This window comes from Protomyctophum parallelum (assembly GCF_964188405.1).
Source record: "Protomyctophum parallelum genome assembly, chromosome: 19".
Classification (NCBI taxonomy): Eukaryota; Metazoa; Chordata; class Actinopteri; order Myctophiformes; family Myctophidae; genus Protomyctophum; species Protomyctophum parallelum.
This window is the reverse complement of record NC_139717.1, coordinates 20,433,815-20,458,965: the sequence shown is the minus strand read 5'-3', so window position 1 is coordinate 20,458,965 and position 25,151 is coordinate 20,433,815. Positions and strand designations below refer to the sequence as shown.

The window sequence follows — 25,151 nt, the reverse complement described above, 5'->3', positions numbered from 1 at the left end:
ATCGAACCCAGGACCTTCTAGCTGTGAGGCGACAGCACTACCAACTGTGCCACCGTGCCCCCGCTTTTCTTTTTTTTTAACAGATCTTTATAACAGTCATGACAATACATTACAATACAAAACAAGACAAACAAACAAACACAAACAAAGTTATTAATACAACAATACAACATCAGAGCCAGGGGGGGGATTAGATTACTAACAGCCAAGCAACACAAAGCAACAGTTCTCCGCAGCTTTCTTATTTAGAAGTGGCTGAAGGCATTTGCTGAAGGCACTCTGCGTCGCTGCCCGAGTGACGTCACTCGTGTCTCTCGCTGTCACTCAAGTGACTACTGGCCAATCACAGCACGTCTTTTCCAGGCTCTTATGTTACGCACGCAGAAGCTGCTCATTGAAGGCAAATGCTTTGCAAGGAATCTCGGGAAAATTGTGCCTTCAATTGTGACACGCACCTCAGAGCCGGAAAGGGCGTCTACGTTTATATGTCTATGGCAGGCTCCACCAGGTTGGCCCCAGAGCCCCTGCCTTCCATCAGGCAGGATTTGATCTGAGGCTCCTGACCAGATCCTCCGATGGGGCCCGTGCCATAGCAATTTTAATGGCATGTTCAATATATGACAGTATGACTCTGTTTCACACAAGTTCACCCACTCCCCTCGCCAAACAGGTACAGGGGGTGGTACTGGGCTACTAACATCCCCCAAATGGAATTTCCGTGTCTTAAATCTCTCTCACCTTTCTCTGTCCACATGTGAATTTCATGCTATCTCAATATCACAGCCAGTCCCCCTCATCCTCATTGTGCTGTATCGCCCTCCAGGAACTCTCGGGAACTTCCTGGAAGAACTAGACTCTCTGATCAGCTCGTTTCCGGAAGATGGCACCCCTCTGATTCTACTGGGTGACTTCAACCTTCCTACCGCAGAGAAATATCTTCCCGTTACATCCCTTCTGGCCTCATTTGACCTCTCCCTATCTCCCTCCCCTCCCACTCACAAGGCTGGTAATGTTTTGGACCTTGTGTTCTCCAGAGCCTGCTCTCCCTCCACACTCTCTGTTACCCCCTCAATTAGGTCTGACCACCACTTCATAACCTTCTCCCTCTCTCTCTCCACCCTCCCGCCTAAACCTATTAACCCTCCGAACGTCACCTCCCGACGCAATCTCAAGTCCCTAAACCCCTCCTCCCTCTCATCCTCTATTCTCTCCTCTCTACCCTCCCTGGAGTCCTTCCTCTCCCTCTCACCTGACACTGCAACCTCATCCTTCCTCTCCTCTATCTCATCTGCATTCGACCAACACTGCCCGCTCTCATCCAGGCCAGCTCGCTCATGTCCACCGGCTCCCTGGCTATCTGAAACTCTCAGATCTGAACGAACACCTCTAAGGGCAGCCGAAAGAAAGTGGCACAAGACGAAGCTACCAGATGACCTTTCACACTTTCACTCACTCCTCTCTGCCTTTGCCCACTCACTAACCACTGCTAAAACCTCTTTCTACCACACCAAAATCCAATCCTGTACTTCTAACCCAAGGAAGCTCTTCTCCACTTTCACCTCCCTCCTTAAACCCCCTCCCCCCACTCAACCTTCATCCCTCACTGCTGATGTTTTTGTCAACTACTTCGAGAAGAAGGTTGATGATATCAGCAGCTCCTTTCCTCCCCTCCCACATAAAGTGGCATCTGATTCAACCAACACTAACCCCAACATACCATGCATGTCCTCCTTCTCTCCTCTTTCCCCAGACGAGGTTCTACAACTAGTGACATCCTCTAGACCTACCACCTGTCCTCTTGACCCTGTCCCGTCTCCAATCTTCCAAACCATCGCACCTGATCTGCTCCCCTTCATCACCTCCATCATCAACACCTCAGTAACCTCAGGCTGCGTCCCATCTGCCCTCAAGTCAGCCAGAGTAACACCACTCCTCAAAAAAACAACCCTTGACCCTTCAGATGTCAAGAACTACAGACCGGTATCACTCCTTTCATTTATTTCTAAAACCATTGAACGTGTCGTCTCCAACCAGCTCTCTCTCCATCTCTCACAGAACAACCTGCTGGATCCCAACCAGTCCGGATTCAAGAAGGCCCACTCCACAGAAACTGCCCTGCTGGCAGTCACAGAAGCACTATATGCTGCCCAAGCTGCTTCCCACTCTGCAGTACTGATTCTCCTAGACCTATCAGCAGCATTTGACACAGTGAACCACCAGCTGCTCCTAGACACCCTAGCGGAGCTAGGCATCGGTGGAACGGCACTAAAGTGGTTCTCCTCCTACCTCACCGACCGGACCTACCAGGTTTCCTGGAAAGGTCTGTTATCATCCCCCCGAACCCTCCAAACTGGGGTCCCACAGGGATCTGTACTTGGTCCCCTCCTTTTCTCACTGTACACTAAATCCCTTGGCACTATCATCTCTGCTCACAATATATCCTATCACTGCTACGCTGATGACACACAACTGTTCCTATCCTTCCCCCCCTCTACCACTCAGGTGGAAGAGCGCATCACTGCATGCCTGGCTGACATCTCACAGTGGATGTCCTCCAACCATCTCAAGCTGAACCCAGACAAGACTGAGCTTCTCTTCTTCCCAGCTAAGTCCTGCCCTATGCGGGAGCTAACGATTTCCGTAGACAACGCCCTGGTAACGTCTGTCCCAACAGCCAGGAATCTTGGTGTTGTCCTGGACAGTCAGCTCTCGTTCAAAGCTCACATCACAGCTGTCACTCGATCCTGTAGGTTCACACTCTATAACATACGACGAATTAGACCATTCCTCACCCAGGAATCAGCCCAGCTCCTAATCCAGACAACAGTCTTGTCAAAACTCGACTATTGTAACTCCCTCCTTACTGGCCTACCAGCATGTGCACTTAAGCCTCTCCAGCTGATCCAAAATGCAGCAGCTCGCTTGGTCTTCAACCAGCCAAAATTCTCACATGTCTCCCCCCTGCTCCGCTCCCTCCACTGGCTCCCGGTCGCTGCCCGCACAGAATACAAAACTCTGATGCTGGCATTCAAAGCAACCAAAGGTATGGCTCCCCCATATCTTACAAGTATGATTGAACCCTACAAACCCTCCCGCGCACTCAGATCAGCCAACGCAGGGAAGCTGGAAGTACCCTCACTAAAAACGCCGGGACAACGCTCCACACGTCCCAAACTCTTCTCCCTTCTGGCTCCAAAACTGTGGAATGCACTTCCCATTGCAGTCAGAACTGCAGCATCACTCCCAATCTTCCGCCGTAGCCTGAAAACCCACCTTTTCAGACTCCATCATGGCCCATAGCACTTACCCTAACCCCTTAGATAGCATTTATGTTGGCTTAGATAGCATTTTTTACAGACTTATAGCATGTTATGTAGACAGCACTATAATTGTATTGTATTTAGTCATAGCACGCCATAGTACATATGTATAGCATAGTAGTAAATATGTATAGTTTATATGTATAGTGTATGTATAGTTTCATTATATAGATATTCCACTGTTACTTTCTTAGCTTACGCATGTTTCATGATAAATACTTTTATGTGATGTATTCCCATGCTTTTGTTCTTGCTTAAATGTAAGTCGCTCTGGATTAAGAGCGTCTGCTAAATGCCTAAATTGTAAATTGTAAATTGACTATTTATCATGTTCAATTCCTATTTAATTCATTCATTCTGTGTAGTGAAGTATCTCTTAGGTTGAAGTACAGTCCATGCACTTCTTTATTGCTGCTGTCCACCACTGGCTTTTACACCAATTATCCACATTAAGCTCCTGTCTTTGGTTCTGGGTCTAGTCTCCCCCAGAAACCATGTAGATCTCTTCAGTCTGATGTTGAATCTGAATTGATTCATTTTTTCCCCCCGAGGTGTGAGGAAAATTGAGCACTGTTATCCACCAAGAAGAGATGATGTTGTGGGGCTCATGGCTCACAGGTGTTTTCAATCTCTCGTTTGTCCTGATGAAAGAAAGAAGGCTGCGTGCTTCAGAAAAGAGGAACAGATGCCTTTAACCAGTGGTGGAAAAAATACTCATTGTTTTACTTGAGTAAAAGCATCAATACTGCAACGTAGAAAATGTGCGTAAATGTTTTAAAAAAAAAAGTGTACAAATGGAACCAAGGTCCCTAATGGACACTAATGGGTCCATTTGGTTCCACTTGTACACTCTCAGATTTAAAATAACATGATTTTACAATATATCAGAGATAGAAATGCCATTAAATGGGGGTCCGTAGACTAATGCATGTCAAACTGCGGGGGGGGGGGGGGGGTCCTTGAAATTAAACGGGTTGATAATCACTGCTAGAGCCGTAAAAATCTTCTCTTATGGGGGTCCCTGGTATATCTATTCAAAAGGGGGTCCGCGGGATAATTAGTGTCAATTTGGGGGTCCCTGGCATGAAAAGGTTTGGGAAGCACTGGTCTAGTTGTCTAAGAAGTTCAGTGAGTTCATGATGTTCCTCATTGAACGTACAGTCAATAATCATGAATCATGTCATGCCCCAGAGAAGTGTAAACTTAACCCATTCAGGCCTGGCGTCGATTTTATTTATTTTTCTGTCAGGGTGCGATCAGAGGACCCAAAAACAGTACGACCAAAAGGCAAGATTCCCGTAAAATGGGGCAGGCAAAACAAGGACATGAAATGACGATCTGACAAGGGACTGAGCAAATATAAATAGACAAAGACTAACTAGACACAGGTGAACTCAAAATACAATCAAACACAGGATAGGCTAACAGGACAAAGAGGACACAGGTGAAAACACTGACACGTCACAAGGTAGGTGAGACAAGGTAGGGAACAGCAACTAGGCAAACAGGAAACACTAGGGACCATACTACAAAATAAAATACACAAAACCAACAGGGTAACAGAAAACCAAACAGAACAAGACATGGCAAAATACTGAACATAAAACAACCACATAAGCATAAAGGTCAAGCCACATAATATTAGTCCAGTGGTTTGGACCTAAGTCAATGCTCAAATACAAAGGCAGAGGAGTGATCGCGTGACATTTTCTAAATCATGACAATTTTCGGAAAGATTTGAGGCACATTTTAACGATTTTTCAAAAATAGCAGACCTACAAATTGCTTGTAGATCTGCTATTTTTCAATAGCTAAATTATAACATAATTTACTGTAGGCCTATGTAATCACCAAAAGGGGTTCCCGCTCAAAATGGGTTAAAAATGATTTGATATCCTGAGGACCGTACAGCACAGCACACAGTTGATATCAACAGGAGAAATCTATCTCCTCCCGGCATCTTTGATCAAAATGCACACAAATGTCTACACGTAAACTCTAGACATATATAAACATAATAGTATCAGGAGTACATTTTTTAAGTGACAACATGAAGAAAATGAGCAGTTTGAAAAACACTGAAAAAATGTACACTGTGTACACTTTGTACAGCGATAAGAGGGGCCAAGGAATGCAGCAATAGTAAAAAGACTATATGCAATACGCACAATACGCCTGTTTGGGGTCTGCTTGGGGTACAAACAGCTGCAATAGCGCTGGGTGACCCAAAGGGACACTGTTGAGCAGCCTAACCCATTCTGACCTGAGATCAGATTCTAACGCACAGAAGAATGGTGGTTCTTTAATGCATTTTGACCTGAGATCAGATTCTAAAAATGTCTTAAATCCTGACTGTTTAAAAAAATAGCAGACCTAGATCTGCTATTTTTCAATAGCTAAAGCACGACATGATGCTTACACCAAAATGGGTTCCCGCCCAAAATGGGCTAAAAGGGCCATTCACACTGAGCACTATAGACAAATTCAGAAACGGGTCTCATGGTCGCAGTTCAAGTATTTCCTGTAGGCGGATATAAAGTTCATAAAGTACAGCAGCCTTGTGTTCATAAAACAGAAAGATTGCGGGTATTGGGTAAGACTGACGTTATGTATCTTTCAGGACCTTTCACTGCTTTGTCTCAACCATTACTGCTCATCTGCTCTCAGCCACCGTGGATATTTTGACATTTTGTTTATTTTATTTTATTTTATGTCGCTCGCCACTACTGTTGGAGCAGCCATAAACTACACAGGTTCATCCGATGTTCTGGGCATCTTTGTAATGCTAGTGTTAGTAAAAAGCAGGTAAAAGAGTAACGTTTGAGGTAGACTGTACATCAGTTACTCTACCATTCACCTTAGTAGAAGAGGTTTTTTTAAGAGGCAGGTTTGTCCCGCAGTTATGTCTGCTCCGCCTACAGGAAATACGTAAGCTGCGACCATGAGACCCGTTTCTGAATTCGTCTATAACCATAACTGCACTCAGCCAGCTGTGTTGAGCAGCCTGCACCGCTCGGTTCACACAGGAGTAATTATTTTCATTGCCTGGCCCGATTAGTAAATGTGTCAATACCTCTGTCAAACATTTCAGTGAGAGAAAACTCTACCATTTAGTGTACTACAAAATGCGACCACTGAAACAGGAAACGCCAAGAAAAAGTAATTACAATTATTTATTTTTACTTAAAAACAACAGACAAAATGCAATACAATGCAGACATCAGGCACATCATAAAGCAAGGGGCAAATGGAATCTACTATGTACAGCACTCATGTCAAAATCCTCATTTAAACCTAGAGGTTCTAAACCTCTAAGGGTATGGTCCCAGTAGAGCTCTCTCTGTCTGTATTTCCTTCTTACCAAACATTGGTCACATCGGTAATCTGTCGTCTAGTAGTCTCTAGAATCGGGATTGGAATAAAACCTACAGCATGTATCATCCTAGCAGCTGGAGGTGGAGGTAACCAGCAGATTCTCAGTAGTCTCAGAATCAGTCGCAGCAGGTAAGATTACTTCTGCTCTCCCCACTCCACTTACACTCTTTACAGCATCCTCAGTCTCCCTCAAGACACCAAAGACGTCCCAGGAAGGAGGCAGCATGTGGCGGGTGAACACCAGACGTGCCAGCAAGGAGGCAGAGGGAATGATGAGTATGGTTAGCAACATTATGAAAGACCTGAAGGGAAAATGCTGGTGGATTTCCCCCGTTAACTCATCCTCCCTCCAACCGGGAAACATCAGGACAGCGGGGATGTGGAGTGCAGGCTCCCCGCTCAGAAATCTGAGAAAGTTCCCCAGGAAGAAGCCAGTGGTCGCACCGTATCCGTTAGCGAAGGGACAATGCAGGACACAGATGATCTGAGGGAAGACTATGCAGTACAGCTGGTCATAACTCATCAGCCACAACGCCATGACACCTTCCCCAGTGAAGGCCAGGCCGGCGCCAGCCAAGCCCACTAGCAGCACACTTAGCCGGATCACCCATACACACTCGCTCTCTGACGCCTTGAGAGAGAGTGGAAAAAAATGTTCTGAAATGTTATTGCAGAATGACGAGATAGATGCTAAGGCTGTGTCCGAATTATATAGTGCACTATTTGGGGGTTCCGCCGTTTATTAGTGTCCGAATATATAGTGAGCATTTTTCTACCCTAATGTAGTGGAAAGGGTATTCCACAATTTGTAGGGCAGAGGCAATGGTCACCGTCGAGCGTACATGCATGCGTACGGTATGTGCACGCACACTGCATCTGCATGCATGCGCTCCAGATCACTGAGTAATCTCACAGCCAGGCACAGAGCTTCTGCCTTCTGCCTGTAGCCCAAGTAACACAGCTTCGCTTTAGGAAAAGAACAAACAGAAGAACGAACCAGGACAGAACGATCGCTGGTTGGTCGCAGAAATCAAATCATGTCTCCAAATTCTTTATCCCCACCTCCATCTTTAGTCTTTAACGCAGTTTACCAGAATCAATCATTGCATTAAATGTAAATGAGGTTTGAGATTTGAGAACAACAGTCAAATGAGAGCGCAGCTTTCCCATCTAATGGGGAAATTAGGAAATGCAGTAACGTTCCAAGACGATCCCTCTCCCGGCACTGCAACCCGGACACACCTTGACACACCTATACCTTGAACTTAAACTGAGTAGAAATACTATTAGCCTTAGTGGACAGCTAGACTGTACTGATTAACAACCTCCGCTACACGTCGGTGATTAATCAGCCTGTCTGTGATTTATCTATAAACAATGACTCAGCCATACATTATCCCTTACTTAACACACTACTCATTTGTTAAATAACGTTTTACTCACAAAAACATATGGATTGCACCTATCTGCTATCACACAAAAACATATTTTGCATAGCTGAAAGCCCTACAGGTCCTCTGTGCTTAGACACAACAACAAGCAACAAGCAAATTAGGAAACAATTAAGATTTCTATTAGTAGGGGGTATTATCGTCATGCAATGGCTAAAATCGTTACGCGGTGGAAACAAGCACCTGGTACATGTACTCTTTGGGGTGTATCTCACCATCTCAGAAGGGGTGCCCAAAATTTCAGACACATTAAAGGCTTTTTTTAGAGAAAGTCCAAAATGGCCGCCAGAAATGACCTATTATTCCCAAAGGTGATATAATTCTGAAATGTTGACTGATTGTGCCAAGTATACCTTTTACATGTATAGTAATTAGACTAATATTAAAGGATTTGGCAAAAAAAAAGAAAAATGTCTTAAATATTTTTTAAACAACTTTAAATGCCAAAGATTTAGCCTACTTAGAAACCATTCGGAATGAGATGACCATCCACAATAATCCCTTTCTGAGTGATATAATGTCAATGCCAAAAATACATAATTGTTTTTAAAAACTTTTGAAAGACCCTATATGAATGATTACCAATAGATAATATATTGTAACATTCTTCATATGACCAGAGATCAAGCCCTCTATTGGGGCACAACTTGGATACAAGTATGACAATCGATACAATCGATACAAGCATGAAATGTGGTACAGATGTTCCTTAAATCATCCTAGAAGGGGTGCCCCAAAAAATCTTTAACAGGAAGTGAGTTATAGACAAAATTCAAAATGGCCACCAAAACTGTTGACAGTTGACTCAAAAGACACCAAAAGAATCTCCAAAATGCATAAAATCTGGCACACATGTCCCTTGGGTCACCCTAAGACATCCTAGAAGGGATGCCCAAAATAATCTGAAACATCAAGTGAGTTATTGACTACATTCTCATTAAAGGATCTCATTAAAAGCATGAAATCTGGTACATTTTCATTAAAGGATCTCATTAAAAGTAGAGATGTCCCGATACTGTATCGGTATCGGGAAAAGTATCGGATCGGCCCTTATTTGTCATATCGGGTCATATGGGTATCGGCGAATATGCCAGTCTAACCACAGATCCGGCACAGGGGTAAGGGGTTGATACTATGGCAGGTAAATGAAATGTTGGGACATGTGGAGTTTGCTTTGGAGTTGCCCAAACTGCAAGTGCACATTTGAGTGAGTAGTCTGCTATAAACACAACACGAGATATATAGCTAGATAGCTATAAACACAAAATGAGATCACGACACTGGTATTCGGTATCGGCTAACACAGAAATTGAACTATCGGGATCGGATCGGAAGCGAAAAAAGTGTATCGGGACATCCCTAATTAAAAGCATGGAATCTGGTACAAATGTCCTTTGGGTCGTCCTACAAGGGGTGCCCACATTTCTTTTAAACAGGAAGTTCAAAATAACCGCCTAAAGCAGTTGATGTAAAATATTTTAGGAAGGGACCATGTTGAAGAAATTCTAAATGGCTGTTTAAACTGTTGACAACTTCCGTCTGCATAACTTGGCATATTCTTTTTACATTTACACTACATCATATTTATTTCCTTTTCTTTACTCTTTGAATCTTTATTCATCTAACTCTGCAAATCCTTTACTCTTATCTTACTCTGCATATTGTTATTATACTCTCTGCATCTTATTTATTTTGGACTTTATTTTATTCTAGTAACTGACATGTGCGCCTACCAACAGTCATTAAGACATGTGAATCCCTTGACTCCTTCAAAACGGCTCTCAAAGGGAACCTACGGATGGCTGCAATTTGAAACTGGCCTCTGTAAAATCTGAATCCCCCCCACCCCCCCACCCCCCTTTCCCCTCACTGTATAATGTATCTTTTCCCTTTTTGCTTCCTATACGATGAATTCCTGTTCTGTTCTTTAACTACATAGAAGTGTCTATTTGTATGTCTCTAAATGTTTTGATGAATTGAACAATGTGGACCCTGTTGTAAACAAGTGTAATGCTTAATTGGGTCGTCCACTCGTCCACTCACAGTTAACAGTCTTTGTATTGAGTTTGTGCTTGAAATGTACTGTAATTCTACAAACTGTTAATAAATATTTCAATCAATCAATCAATCAATCGCCATTTCACAATTACCAGAACATTGACATAATGCTGTGCAAACCCAGAATCCCAGCACCTACACTTTCAACGAACAGAGGGGCTTAGCTTTGCAGCAATAACTACTTTATTCCGTCCATATTTTTCAGGAGATGGTAGAGATTGCATAGCTTTCAGGCTTCTGGACCAAAAGCCAGATTGGTAAACTGCTCAATTGGAATGTTGTAGCAGTGTAGCCTAATGGGAGGAATGTTTTCCATTGAGAGACATTTTTGAGCAAACAGGTCCTTCCGTGGATCATTGACGTTTTCAATTGCAGTTGTCTTGCCATACAGAACACAGGTGTATATTTCAAGCACTGCAAAACGGATTATTCCTGCCTAAGCACTTCAAAAGGATTAACCATTCCGTTTTCTTTTGTATCACCTGCTTAGGTGGTCATTTTAAAAACTCACTTCCTGTTTAAAAAAAAGTGGGCATCCCTTGTAGGATGCGTTAAGATCTTGTACCACATGTCATGCTTTTATGGGTGTCTTTTGCATCACCTGTCAACTGTAGGTGGCCATTTTCAATTTAGTCAAAAACGCACTTCCTGTTTCTGATTATTTTGGGCACCCCTTCTAGGATGTCTTAGGATACCCAAGGGACATGTGTGCCATATTTTGTGCTTTTATGAGATTATTTTTTTGTCTTTTGAGTCAATCAACAACACTGTGGGCGGCCATTTTTTATTTGGTCAATAATTCACTTCTGGTTTAAGATTTGTTTGGGCACCCCTTCTGGGATGTCTCAGGATGACCCAAGGGACATATACCAAATTGTATGCTTCTATGAGATTCTATAGGCTTTTCAGTCAATCACCAACACTGTAGCGGCCATTTTAAATTTTGTCTATAATTCACTTCCTGTTTAAGATTCTTTTGGGCACCCCTTCTGGGACGTTTTAGGATGACCCAAGGGACATATGTGCCTTCATGCTTGTTTCCACCGCGTAACGTTCCCGACGATAATACCCCCTACTGACATTCTCTTACTCACTGCTGTATACATGAAGACACAAACACAAGCATGTGCAATTGTGCACACATGCACAGACACATAGTTACATATAGTTATAGTACACTACACATACAGCAAAATTTCCCACCTGTTTCCTGAGGTAGCTCTTGTAGATATTCTGAGTGAACATGGATGCAGAAGAAAGCATGGCAGAGTCCACGGAGGACATGACGGCTGCAGCCAATGCCCCGATGCCCAACACCGACACCCAGGACGGGGCGAGGTTTTGCAGGACCAGTGGAAGCACATTCCCTGCCTCCCCGCGCTCAAACGGAGGTGGAAGACCATACTCTGTCTGGTTCCAGTCTGAGAGGGGGAACCAGACATCCAAAGTGATGAGAATATGAACTTTAACGTGTTTTTTGTCAGTGGACCAGCAGAGGGCAGCCCAATGACAAATGTTTCATCATTGAGCAGCAAGATGGCAACGAGATATTCTCTTTGGTAGTTTGGCGACACCTCATGGTGACTAGTGGCCACATCAAATGTGATTTAATTTAGTACAAATCCCAATGTTCTGTAATAATTATCCCGTTTAATTCAGGACATAATATTTATATTATTATGAATTGCTTATGGAATTATCAATAATACATATCACAATTTTAAACTACGTCACTGTGATTGTGATGTGAATCTGAGAGGGTAAGTAATATATGTTTCGTAATAAATGCACTGTAATTGTGAAACAATTAGACAAAGAGCAAATAAAAGCTCCAAATACAACAGGAAAATAATACTTCAAATGGCTGTATCAGAACAGAAAGGGTGGTGGACGCATATATGTTTATCGCCTGGCATTAGCAGGCAATAAAGTAATCTCACGTTGAGAAACCTATTTTGGAGTAAATGGTATTTATCTTAGAACCCAAGCTTTAAATGAGAGTTCCGTACTAGCCGTTTCTTACTGAATTATGTTGATAATGTGTATATTAACAAAAAAAATAAGATATAGGGCACTGGTCCTTTAAGAAAAGGTGGGCGGGCCTTACGGAGTCTCTTGTCTTTGCGGAAGGGATAGGGCGCTACACTTCCTCTGCCAACCTGGGGGGGGCAGTGGACTGACCTCATGCTTCCTTCTGCACATGGGTCCAAGTCCAAGCTGCTTCTTTTCACCTGACAGGACATAGCTATGTCCCCGGCCGGACATAGCGCTTGGAAGGAACACGTTATTCTGAGTCTTTCCGACCAGTTCAGGCTCCATCAGGCTGGCCAGAGGGAGGTAGTTTAGAGACCAGGATTACTGCATGTTTTTTGTGAGGGTACCTACCTTAGGGGACACGGGGAGAACATGCAAACTCCACACAGAAAGGTCCTTTTGCCAACCCCGCCTCGGGTATGGGCACTGATGACACGGAGGAGAGAACACGCCCCCAGCGCCCACAGAATCCCTAGCGGGAATCTAACCCAGGACCTTCTAGCTGTGAGGCGACAGCACTACCGACTGTGCCACCATGCCCCTGGAGGTTGCTTTACTGATAACGAGTAGGGATGGAGCTCGATACACGAAGAAACCTGATAACAAGCTTATTGAGTACCCTCAATAAGATTTGGGCTTATCAAGCCTGTTATCGAGCATTAAAAAATCTAATCATCCATTCTGGCACAAACATAAACATAAAGTGTATACTGCCAACCAGCGCTGCCCGGTAAACAAAATTACACTTTTAAAGTGACTGTACACATATTAACCAGTTTCTTTATTAATGGTAAATTCCGTCTGTTAGAAACCTACTGTATTTGATGGCATCTAGTAAAAGATTTGTCACTTCCCAAAATAATTGGATAATCTCTCAACCAACAGATGATGTATCTTCGGTTTGGTTCATATTTCAGTCACAGTGTATCTGTGAGAAATACCAACATTGTAAAGGCTATTGTTCATCTGTGTCATATCTGATCTCCTGGATCAGGATGATGATTAGCTACATGTCAACATTCCGTGATTTCATCCGTTTAAGATCCTTGTGTAACCTCAAAGAACGTGTTACTCTTGTGAGTGACATGTCCTGAGCCATATATTTTGTTATAGGTAAAGATTATATAGCACTCTTATAGCACTCTTATAGCACCACCATGAGGCCGATTTGTTTGAACACATCTGTAGAAATTGTGTGTGTTTGTGAAGTACCTGCAGAAACAGCCACTGCTCCTATAATGACTGAGGGGATTCCCAAGATGACGGAGATGATCGATGATGCAAAGCACGTGATTTGGGCCTGAGCAGGTGATGCAGCAGAAAGGACCCTTTGATAGAATCCCTGGCAGCCCAGTCCTCCGAGGGCCTGCACACACACACACACACACACACACACACACACACACACACACACACACACACACACACACACACACACACACACACACACACACACACACACACACACACACACACACACACACTTGTATTACTCTAGTCTACTTGTGAGGGGATCAAAATATTAGGATGGCAACTTTATAGCTGCCATTGTTTCTTTTTTTTAAATAGTGGTGCCAGCTGCTCTACATTTGAAAATGTGTGTTCGTACAGTATGTTCTGTAGGGCTACAGTATGGGCACAGCTCAGACAGCTGCCGCTGATTGCAACACAAGATTCAAGCATGCAACCCATTCTTCTAATTAAACACAGACAGGAGACAGTGCAACACATGCGCCACTTAAAGACAGGCACACGTCAATGTTGGCCTGCCCTACAGTGTGTGTGTCCGCCGCCCACACACCGCTTTTGGGCGGAATTAAAGCGTGTAGCTGTAACTTGTAACTATTACTTTTAAGACTAATGGAAACAAGAATTGATTAAATCAATGAATTACCAGCTGCATTAGTATTATCTGCGGGGGTCCGCTATAACTGCCTCAGTTTTAGTGCAGTAGTTTTGGTAGGAACCAAAATTATCTAAGGCGGAACTATTGTGTTCTGAGTCATTCATTTCAGCTCGGACATGTTTGCGGTGCACACATACGTCAGCCAATGAGAAAACCAGCTGGACTAGAGGGCCCTTTCTGAAACCAGTCCCTTGACTTGAAGTGCTCTCGGGAGGTTCCCTCGTCAGGAAGTGCCCCTCCAGCTGAATCAAGTTCCCTTGATTAGGGAATACACTCGCCCTAGCACTCGCCCTCCTTGTGCAGAAACAGGAAACAGACACCATTCGTTGCCATGGTTACCATCATGCAATTGTGTTACCTGTTATTTTGTTTGTACAGTTATATTGCATTGCATCGTGTATGTTTGTGTGACATGTGGATTTCATTAATATGGACATTTAAAAGGAAATACAGCGTGACTGTCAAAAAGGACATACATATGGTGTTTATAAATAATTGTGTTAAAAGTTGTTTTGTTCGTGTGGTTTCTTTTATAGTTTTTCACGGTGGGGTAAATAAAGAGCCCTTGTGAACATCAGTTGGAGCGTTGTCTATTCTGCATCAGATGAAGATTGTTTAGGAGCAGTTTATTTATCATTTATTTGTGGTGGTACTTATTTGCAGGTCGCGGTTTCCATGCGGACAGAGAGCAGGGCTGCACAAGGCAATCGAGTCTAGATCGGCACAGACTCGCTCTTGAGGGCTTTATAAGCCACTTCCACTCAATGCTGCTTGGTTTCGGACGACACTTAATATGGCGCAGCCTCGCGTGAACGCGCATATCGAGGGCAAGTGTGTAGGGCGAGTGGCGAGGAGCTGGTTTCAGAAAGGGGGTTAGGACTAGCTTGCACATCGATTATAGACTCAGCTTGCTATTGCATAGCAGCTGGTAAAAATAAGCTTGGTCCGACGTACTAACAGTCCGGCACCCATTAGTCCGACACCCTAACCCAAACCCTAACCTAACCCTAACCTCACAGGGAAGTGCATCTGTCTTAACCAGCAAACGCATGTCGGGAGCCACGGGTGAGTCTTAAAGGGCCACTTCACCCCTTTTGAAACCAGATCTTATTTTAATGGTGTTTGGGAGACAAGAAACAAGAAACACTACCTGGTTTTCTTATGTGGGTCATTTGTGTTTTTGGATATTTCATTATTTAAAGGTGTCCATGCGAGCTCCATGATGCCATGGACACTGGGCTCACTTTCTTCCTGGACTACAATTCCCTACTGCAGGGGGGGGGGTGTCTTACTGAGACAACATGTAGTCCAGGAAGTAAGTGAGACCAGTGTCCATGGCATCATGAAACACCTTGAAATACTGAAATATCTAAAAACACAAATTACCCACATAAAAACCCCAGGAAAGTGTGTCTCCCAAACATCATTAAAATAAGATCTGGTTGCAAAAGGGGTGAAGTGGCCCTTTAACCAGCCACGCATGTGTCGGACTGTTGCATGACTGTTAGTACATCGGACCAACGTATGCTCCCCCTGAGGTGACTCACTGTCCCAACATAAAAAGATGAAATATGGACATTGGAGGTTTCTGCCTGACAATGCAGATATGTGTTTAACACATATCTGCATACTGTAGCCTTACATGAATAGAATTTGGAACTAACAATTAAGAGGAATTCATCGATCCATTTTACAACATCCTCCGTCTTGAGCTCCCCCAGCCAGGGTGGTGAGTTTACAGGTGTGAGTGTCACATTAGATGATGATGATGATGATGATGATGATGATGATGATGATGATGATGATGATGATGATGATGCTGGGTGGAGAATTACAAAGGGAACACACATCCACTGGGAAAGGCAAGATACAACAAAACAAGAAAATAGGTCAACAAAAACATAATTATATTCGCCACCAGTGGAGCAGTGCTAATGCTATCAGGGATGGCGTTAACCACTTTCCAAAATGTATCAAAATGTAACAAAACCACACGCTACTTGGACTTCTATTCACGAGTTGCCCGAGTTAATTAATTGCTGTGATTCGTGAGTTGCCCAATTTTCATTGTTTAATCCACGTTTTTAATCAGTTTTAAGTCACAAGTACGGGCAATCCACCGGACAGACTGCAATATGAGACCTGTTTTGATGACGTCATTGCACGCCGTCGCTCCGGCGTGCAAAGGGTTATGGGAAATTGAGTCCCTGTTGTTTACAATGGGAAAGCTCCCTAGCAGCGCGCGGCCGCCCCATCCGGGCTGTTGTTGTGATCGGCACCTTGGAATATCTTTCAACACTACACCGCTTTAAAGTGGATTTTCATGACAAGCAACTAATCGGTCGGTGCAGTGGCTGTTCAAAGGTAACTCTATACTTCGGCAGTCTAGGGGAATTGGGAAAACAGGAGATCCGAGTGCATGATCTTACTCAGCCAGGGCACCTCAACTAGTATATTGCCAAGCCGGGAATCAAACCCAAGACACTCTGCTTCCCAGCCAGGCTCTCTACCCATTCAGCTATGCCACCCCTGACATCCATGTCTGCTCTCACCAGACTGATGAACATGATCAACAGCTGGATGACATCGGTGTAGGCCACTGAGTACAGTCCTCCCAGCAGTGTGTAGGTGATGGCAACACCTGCAGACAGGACGATGGCGTAGGACGAATGAAGATCAAGGATCACACTGACTGTCCCACCTGCAGAAACACACAATGCACACACGTCTATAAGCTGTTCGGAGCCCTAGGTAGTAGTAGGCCAAGCACTTACTGATGCAATGATGAACAGAACTAACAGCTAAGCAGAGTTTAAATTGCATTGATGCACTGAATTGTCGAAGTTAAAAAGTAGCGAAAGAGTACATACTACTTCATTTGGTCTGCACCCACATGTGTGCAAACCACATGAATGCTGAGTAAATGGTCCATTTGGACTCCAGGTGGTCCCTGGAGGACCTGGTGTTGATAAGCAGAGCTATAACGTATGACTGACCCAAGGCAGCCAGGATGCACGCCACCCACAGAATGTCACTGAGCAGACTGGGAAGCAGAAGGGCTGTGGTGAATGCGTTGCCATAGCGATGCTGAAATGGATCCATCATCGTCACGTAGCGCTTCGACCTCATTTGTTTAGCAAAGAACAAGCCTCCTGTTGGGACACAACAGGAAGGTGATGCATTAGCCCACGGGTTCACAACCTGGGGATCGATGAATAATGTGCAACATTGTTTTCTCACTCAACAGTAAAGTAAGTAATTATAATGCCATGATTAAGAGTGAGTTATTTTCACATCTGCATTCTGGTTATACATTCAGTCAAAGGTAGGATTTCATGCAAAACTAAATATCGTTGATGTCGGACTCAATTTGTTTAGGTTTAAGATTATTATTTTTTTGTGCATAAATCAGTGCTATTATTGAACACCCCATAGGCGGCGGGTGCGTTTTACCTTTGGGTAGGCTACAGAATTGCGTTGGGGGGGGGGGGGGGGGGGGGACTGTCGCGACGCCGCAGATTTATTTATTTCCCAAATGGTCTAAAAATGAGTTATGTAGCATACTTTTACCAATGAATTAGCCTATACACAGACAACGACTGATCAGCCTATTTTGGACGATATGGGTCTTTTCTCGAGTCAGTGTGTAGTCTCACTAGTCTGTGTAGATTACCCGGCGGTGTTGCTGCCCCTCCCGGGAGTCCCAGCTCATGGCTCTTCACAGACGGCACAGAGACAGCAGCCACTCCGCTGAACGTGTCAGTGTTGCTGCAGTGGTGTGAACTGTGAACCGTGCGGGCACTGGTGATGCTGAGTTCTGACAGCCGACTCACAGGAATCACAGCTTCTTCTTCTGAATTACTTTGCCTTGAAAAATACATTTTGCGTTTTGCTGTTTCCCAAAACAAACCAGCGCGCGCTACTGTTTGCTTCAAAGCGACTGGAAGAACGAGGTTTACAGACATACCAATAGTAGCCAATCATAATATTATGCTGATTAGGCCAGTTGCTGTATAGCCTACCTACCCGATCAGCGATCACCAGGGAGCAGTGTCAACACACACACACACTACACACACAATAGCCTTCTATATAATGCTGCGCACATATATTATATATATTTAAAAAAATACCCAGCATAATCTTTGGGAAGGCTGAGCCTTCCCTAGTCTTACACACCCGCCGCCTATGCCTATAAGTCTGTGTGTTGGTTAAAAAATAATATTGAACCAATGAAAAGTATTAAAAGCACTTCGGACAAAACCTCTTAAAGGGGAATACCTGCACTCATTTTCAACATTTTACTATATTAGAGCTGCTGTACTATACCTTAGAGCTGTTAAAATAATAAAAAAGTTCCCCCATTCTGTTTCCTAGAACTGGAGGCCTGAAAAGAATCATTAACATGGTGAATCACATCTTGATGACATCATCAAGATGTGATTCACCATGTTAATGTTTTTTTTTTTTCAGATTAAGATTCTAGTTAAGGGCAGACCCTCGACCAGAGGACATTATAGAGAAACTCAGTTTGTATTTAACCCATTTAGGCCTAAGGCCGATTCTAAAAACGCCTGATCTAAGTTTTCTGAAAAACTTCAAATATTTATATAGCAGCATCATTTTTTTGTAATTTTTGAATACTGTACATACTGTACAGAAACCAAAAATGGGTTCCCGGCCTGAGGGGGTAAAACACCAAAAGGGGTTCCCGCCCAGAATGGGGGAGTATTTTCTGTTCATTCAGTGTGATTTTTTACCCCCAGATGTGGGCTATATCTCCAAATTGCATGTGATCTATCCATGTATTTCTGTAATAGCTCGCTGGGAATAAATGTGATAGTTTGACAAAGTTTCTGTCTCCGTTTATTTGCGCAATCTCTACCATTCAGACAGAGAACTATTACAGTAAATTCACATCAATAGCTTTCAAGGTGATGACAGTTGGTACCTGTATTAAATTATTGCACTTGATTGTTGAGACCGAAGGTCGCAGTTAACTATGAAACCTTGCGTTTTTGTCACGACACCTAAACTCAAATCCCCGTCACTCACCCCAGGCAAGCCCCCATGTCATCGTGACATCACGTGACATCGGCCCCCTCATCACCCCAGGTGACCAGGTCATCGTGACATCGGCCCCCATGGTGCCCAGGTCATTGTGACATCACGTGACATCGGCCCCCTCATCACCCCAGGTGACCAGGTCATCGTGACATCTTGTGACATCGGCCCCCTCATCACCCCAGGTGACCAGGTCATCGTGACATCACGTGACATCGGCCCCCTCATCACCCCAGGTGACCAGGTCATCGTGACATCACGTGACATCGGCCCCCTCATCACCCCAGGTGACCAGGTCATCGTGACATCACGTGACATCGGCCCCCTCATCACCCCAGGTGACCAGGTCATTGTGACATCACGTGACATCGGCCCCCTCATCACCCCAGGTGACCAGGTCATTGTGACATCACGTGACATCGGCCCCCTCATCACCCCAGGTGACCAGGTCATCGTGACATCATGTGACATCGGCCCCCATGGTGCCCAGGTCATTGTGACATCACGTGACATCATCAGTGATGGAAATATAGTAAATGCGACCTGCTGTCGCAGTTAAGCGCATACAGTATATGGAGATCCCTGATGTCATCAATATTGGCAAGCAACTAATCTGACCTCAAACCCTTTATAGATCACCATATATGGATATACTGTATGTCAGAAGTTGAACCTGTTCTGACATTCCATTATGTTGATCCTTCCCCATCCATCATTCCTCTTCGATATTATCCCTTTTGACTGATACCTGTCCATTCAAATTTAGACCCGGTTCTCGACAGGCGGAAAATTAAGGCCCGGCCCTACCTGGGCCCTCATCAAACCCTGTACACTCAAGAGAATGTCCCCGCTACCACCCTTAGATATCCATATACTGTATGGAGCTGACCTGTTCTGACATTCCATATGTTGATCTGACCTCATCAAACCATGTACACTCAAGACACGCTCCATATATGGCCAGTACAGAATTAATTCCATATGTTGATCTGACCACCCATGCCAAAGCGCCAGAAGCACGCCAAGCAGTCTGCCGTCACCCATGTGTGCATGCAACCTCGTCTTACTGGTTATATTATACACAATATACAGTATATTGAGTTCATTGATTCAAATTAATTAATGGTCACACATTGCATTATAATATCGGTCAATATCAGTGAAAGAATATCAGTGAAAAAATATTGGAAAGATACACGCTGCTTCTTACCTACGAGGAAGACCATAAAAAATGAAGGAGGCCCAATGGCCCAGATGACACCACGGGAGGGAGTGTAGACGGCCTCGGCAGTACCCATGATGTAGGATCCTCCAACCCAGGTGGCTGAAGGTGAATATAAAGCAAATAACACCGTTAAGTTAACACAGTCACAATCATTGTCCGACACCCTATACCCCAAACCCTAACCTAACCCTAACTGCACGTGGAAGCCATGGGTGAGACTTTACCGGCGGCGACGTATGTCGGACTGCACCATCATGTACTTGTTCAAGAGAAGATTAACGCTAATACGCTCATCACAGCCTCAGCGGAGAAGAACAGCACAAATTCTACCATCAGAGGCGTGGGTTTTCTTCTGTCACCAAGAGCACTGAAAGCTTGCCACGACGTCATTAAACATCGAACGGATAATAGCTATGACACTCGTTGGCAACTATTATTGGTTGCTATACAGTCCAACCAATGAGAACAGGAATGAGCCAGATGTCAATTTCTACAAGGATCTGTCCTCTGTTGTTTCAGCCGTCCCAGCACACAACCTGCTAATCCAGCGGATTCGACCGTTATCATACCATTGAATGGGGCCAGTATGGCCGCTATCACACCTTTGAATACGGCCAGTATGGCCATACTGGCATACTCACCCTTGGCTGAACATAGCCTGGTCAAGGTTTCCTCCTGGTGGACGTGTCATGTCGGTGCATGGAAACTAGGGGCTACTAATATATAAAAGGCACCCTTCACCTTCCATAAAGCAAGCAACAAGAACAGCAAACACCTGTCAGACTTTCTGGATCTCATAGCATCCATCATACTTATCTGACCTACTCGACCCTTACGAGCCAGCTCACGTACTAACTAAGATCATCCGGAACGGCCCTCCTTACCATAAAATCAGGGTGCACAAACATTATAAGCGACCGGGCATTTGCAATCCGGGCACGTCACTCTGGAACGCCCTTCCCCTGGAGATCAGGTCCCGTTTTAAATCATTTTTAGAGCTGCATTTAGCCCCTTACCCATGTGATTTCCGACTATCGACTTTTGTATTGTTATCTTCTGTTGTGTTCTATTCTTCCATGCACTTTGTTCTTAAAAGGTGCTATATTAATGCTTTATTATTATTATTATTATGTTTCTGAACAATTGTGGAAAAAACTTCAATAATTGTGAAAAGTATAATGCCATGGCATATTTTCGGATTGATGGTCCGCGTCCACGTTAACATCAATTTGGGGGTCCTTGACATGAAAAGGTCAGTGAATCCCTGATTAATGCCATATGCATCATCATACAAATCTTCTCACCTGTCATTGTGAAGATGCCAATCCAAGTGTTGATGTTGCGTCCTCCTATCATGGTGACTTCACTTCTGGATCCCACACATTTCTTCTCCTCCCTCCTGGATTTCTTAGAAGCCCAGACCCCCATCCCCAGGATCAAGGCATAGAAGACCAACACTGCTACCAACCCAGCTATGTTTAGAGCCATCGTGAAACTGTAACACAAAAATGCAAGCAGACAGGATTGTTGTAATCTCTAAACTGGACCCTTGTCTGGTTCTGACAAGGTCAAGGTCAAGGGCAAGTTTATATACAGGATGCTTTTTTTTAGCACCTGCTCATCATATAAATAACTCAGGCCGCTGAATTTTGCCCCCACAATTTTGCTGGCCCCCTTAACAACCCTGTTAAGGGCATTTTTCTGTCTAACACCGAGGTTACCACCTGCACAGATTGGTACTGTAGTGTGTGCAGGCTGGGTGGTGTGTGATAATCCAGTTGAAGTATTCCTTTGGTACGGCGACTGTGGTGGCGGACCCGAGAGAACAAATAACGCGACACGAGACAGTATCACGCTAAAGGTTCACAAAGTTTATTACACAAATAGGGAACATATATTGCACTTTCATAGGAAAATGCATTTTAAATAACAATGGATAGCTAGGCCAGAAGGGATCTCTCTCTCTCTTTTTTTTTTATATATATGTTTTTATATATTGCCTCTAACCAGAGCACATGGAAGAACAACGAATGTGGATTATAGCTGTGTATGCCATATTTTGTGATCTGAGAATATTGCCATCGTTATGGTGTTTACAATATTTTAACTGCAATGTTTTAAATGTGATTGTTCTCCTGGAAATTACATTTCCTCATTACTGACTTTCTAGTTGACATCAACCTGTCATGTTTGGTAGCAGGATAAACCTAAATGTATGCTGAGTCTGAATCCACGGTCAGATGTATTAATATTCTGCATGCTAGTGTAATTAACAAAGAGGTTATTAGTCTATATTATTACAAAGGATTAGTAAATGGTGAGGGATAGACATCTTGTTGGACCTTTTCTTCACAGGGCCTTGGGGGAACTAGTAGTCCCTCATTTTAAGTTTAAATATACTAGACCGGTGCCCGGCTGTAGCGCACGGAGTCTGTAACGATGGAAGTTTGAGATCCATGTCCCACGCCGTAGGGGTGGGTCCCGAACCTCGGGACCAAGCGTGTACCGAACCGAACGTGCTTGGGTACCCATTACAATAATTCAATTTTGGTTCTCTCTATCGGTTCCCACAGACACGCTGTCACATGCTATTTATTTATGTTCCTCCATTTGAATAGACGTGCAGGGAACAGAGCTGATCTACAAGCTTGCTCTAGTCTACAGATGGACAACGTTACATACAAACTTTAGCTGTTGGCATAATTACTATAATGTTTCTTAAACGTAATTTTCAAGTTAAGTTTATGGGAGGAAACCTTTAAGAGAGAGAGGACAGGAGCACACAGCGTTGAATCAACATGACGAGCGAGGAGAGAGAAAGCGGTGTGTGTGTGGTGTGTGTGGGTGTGTGTGTCACCGGCGTCAGTTTAGACCGCTTGCCCAGTCTATCTTCGAAGAGAGGGGGTGAAAAAACAAGAAATGATAGCCTACTTGTGCATGCACATTTCTGTTTAGTTAGTAGCAAACCACAGCATGCGAGCCGCTTTTGTTTTCAATGGTCCCTCCATTTGCACGTCGACAAACCCGTTCTCACCTATCGGCCGGAGATGCACTGTGTGTGTGTGTGTGTGTGTGACTGCGTGTGTGCGTTTCTGTCCCTTTATTCCTATATAATTATGGAGTTCCGTGTCAGGCATGACCAAATATAAAGTGTTCTGTGGCGGTTCTGGACAACCGTGGGTCCGGACCGACCGACTCAACACCACTAGACTCCTTGTCGGGGCATGGAACACGTGTTGAATGTGAAGTCGGTGAAGTCAGTGGATTACAAACGTACGTATATGTACGTACAGTACACACACACACACACACACACACACACACACACACACACACACACACACACACACACACACACACACACACACACACACACACACACACACACACACACACACACACAAACACTTGGGGCATTTATAGATGATTCCAAATAAAAAAACAAGACGTTATGAATGTTAAATAACTCAATGTTTGTGTTTAGCTGTGGATATGCCTCAATAAAAATTAACATGCATCCAGAGTATCTACAGATCTGTGATCTCATCATGATTTATATAAGAAAATGTGTAAAACAAATACAAAACAATGACATAGCCTATTAGTAAAGTACATCAATATGAACCGCATATAATTTGTTGGAGGGGAGATGATAGTGGAGACAACTCCTTCATATAAGTCTACTGTATTTCTACATTTGTCCCTGTGTAGTCCATTTCATTAATCCACTGCAGCAATGTCTGTGTTAATGTTTCGACTCGAATTGTAGGCAAATTAAGAGCTTATCAAATGAAGAGCTTAATTCACACTTTAACGTAAAAATGTGGCTAAAAGACAAGGGGCCCTATCTTGCGCTATTTGACTTTTTTTCTTTTTTTTACTATGTTGAAAAAAAAAAGTTTTAAAACATTCCAACTAGCCGATCTACATTGACACGTTTTAAGTTTAGGGTAAGGGTGGCACAAGATATATAGCCCAAGAGGTCTGAGTGTCTTACCTGCTTCAATGTAGAAATCCTAATACAGGTCTGGAGAGACAGAGTAGGCTATTGTATAAATCCTGTAGATTCTGACACGGGCTCTGGTGTCCACTTCTTTTATGTTAAAGTCCAAGAGACATGATAGGCACGCTCCCAAAGCACGTGCATGAGCGCACCCCGCCGCAGGCAAGTAGATACTGAGAGACAGAGAGACTGTTTGATCCCTACAAGTTTTATCTTGTCACTTTTCAAAGTGGCATGCCACTTTTCACAGTGGCATGTCACGTTTTGCTTTACTTTTCATGTTCACCATGGATCTTCCTGTTCAAACCCCTTTTCTTTCCTTTCCCTGTGTGCGTCTTTGAACAGTGAGCGGTGAGTTACGTGTTGCATGTTCAGTGATGTTTGATTTTATTCCTGAGTGTTACATTTCTTTCTGTCACTATAACCCGGTCAGTGTGCTCATGTGCTGATCTGCGATATGGACATGATTGATATTTAAGGCTGTCTTATGTTGATTTCTGTTGATTCCAAGTCTACCTGTTGGATTCCTTGCCTATAAATACCTGTGTTTAGTATTGTTTACAGAAGTTTGGAATGTATGTCTTAGGGCTGCAACTAACGATTCAACTAATCGATTCATCGGGCGATAAAGATTAATCGGATGATGGCACCTTTTTGCAATTACCTTTTAAGTTGTTTTAGGCATGTTCTAACTAACAATAAAGACAATAAAAAT

At 43.8% G+C, this 25,151-nt stretch overlaps 1 protein-coding gene across 1 annotated transcript; it reads right to left on the bottom strand.

Annotated features, from left to right (window-relative positions):
* Window positions 1-6,378: 6,378 nt before the first annotated feature.
* LOC310877020 (high-affinity choline transporter 1-like) lies at window positions 6,379-24,503 on the bottom strand. The gene is made up of 9 exons (XM_083790666.1): window positions 24,431-24,503; window positions 21,738-21,928; window positions 20,419-20,532; window positions 17,141-17,296; window positions 16,697-16,845; window positions 15,809-15,997; window positions 13,451-13,604; window positions 11,408-11,625; window positions 6,379-7,326 (listed from the first exon to the last, which is right to left on the bottom strand). The coding sequence occupies exons 2-9, from the start codon at window positions 21,919-21,921 to the stop codon at window positions 6,763-6,765; spliced, it is 1,728 nt and encodes a 575-aa protein (XP_083646792.1). The 5' UTR covers window positions 21,922-21,928; window positions 24,431-24,503; the 3' UTR covers window positions 6,379-6,762.
* Window positions 24,504-25,151: the final 648 nt, after the last annotated feature.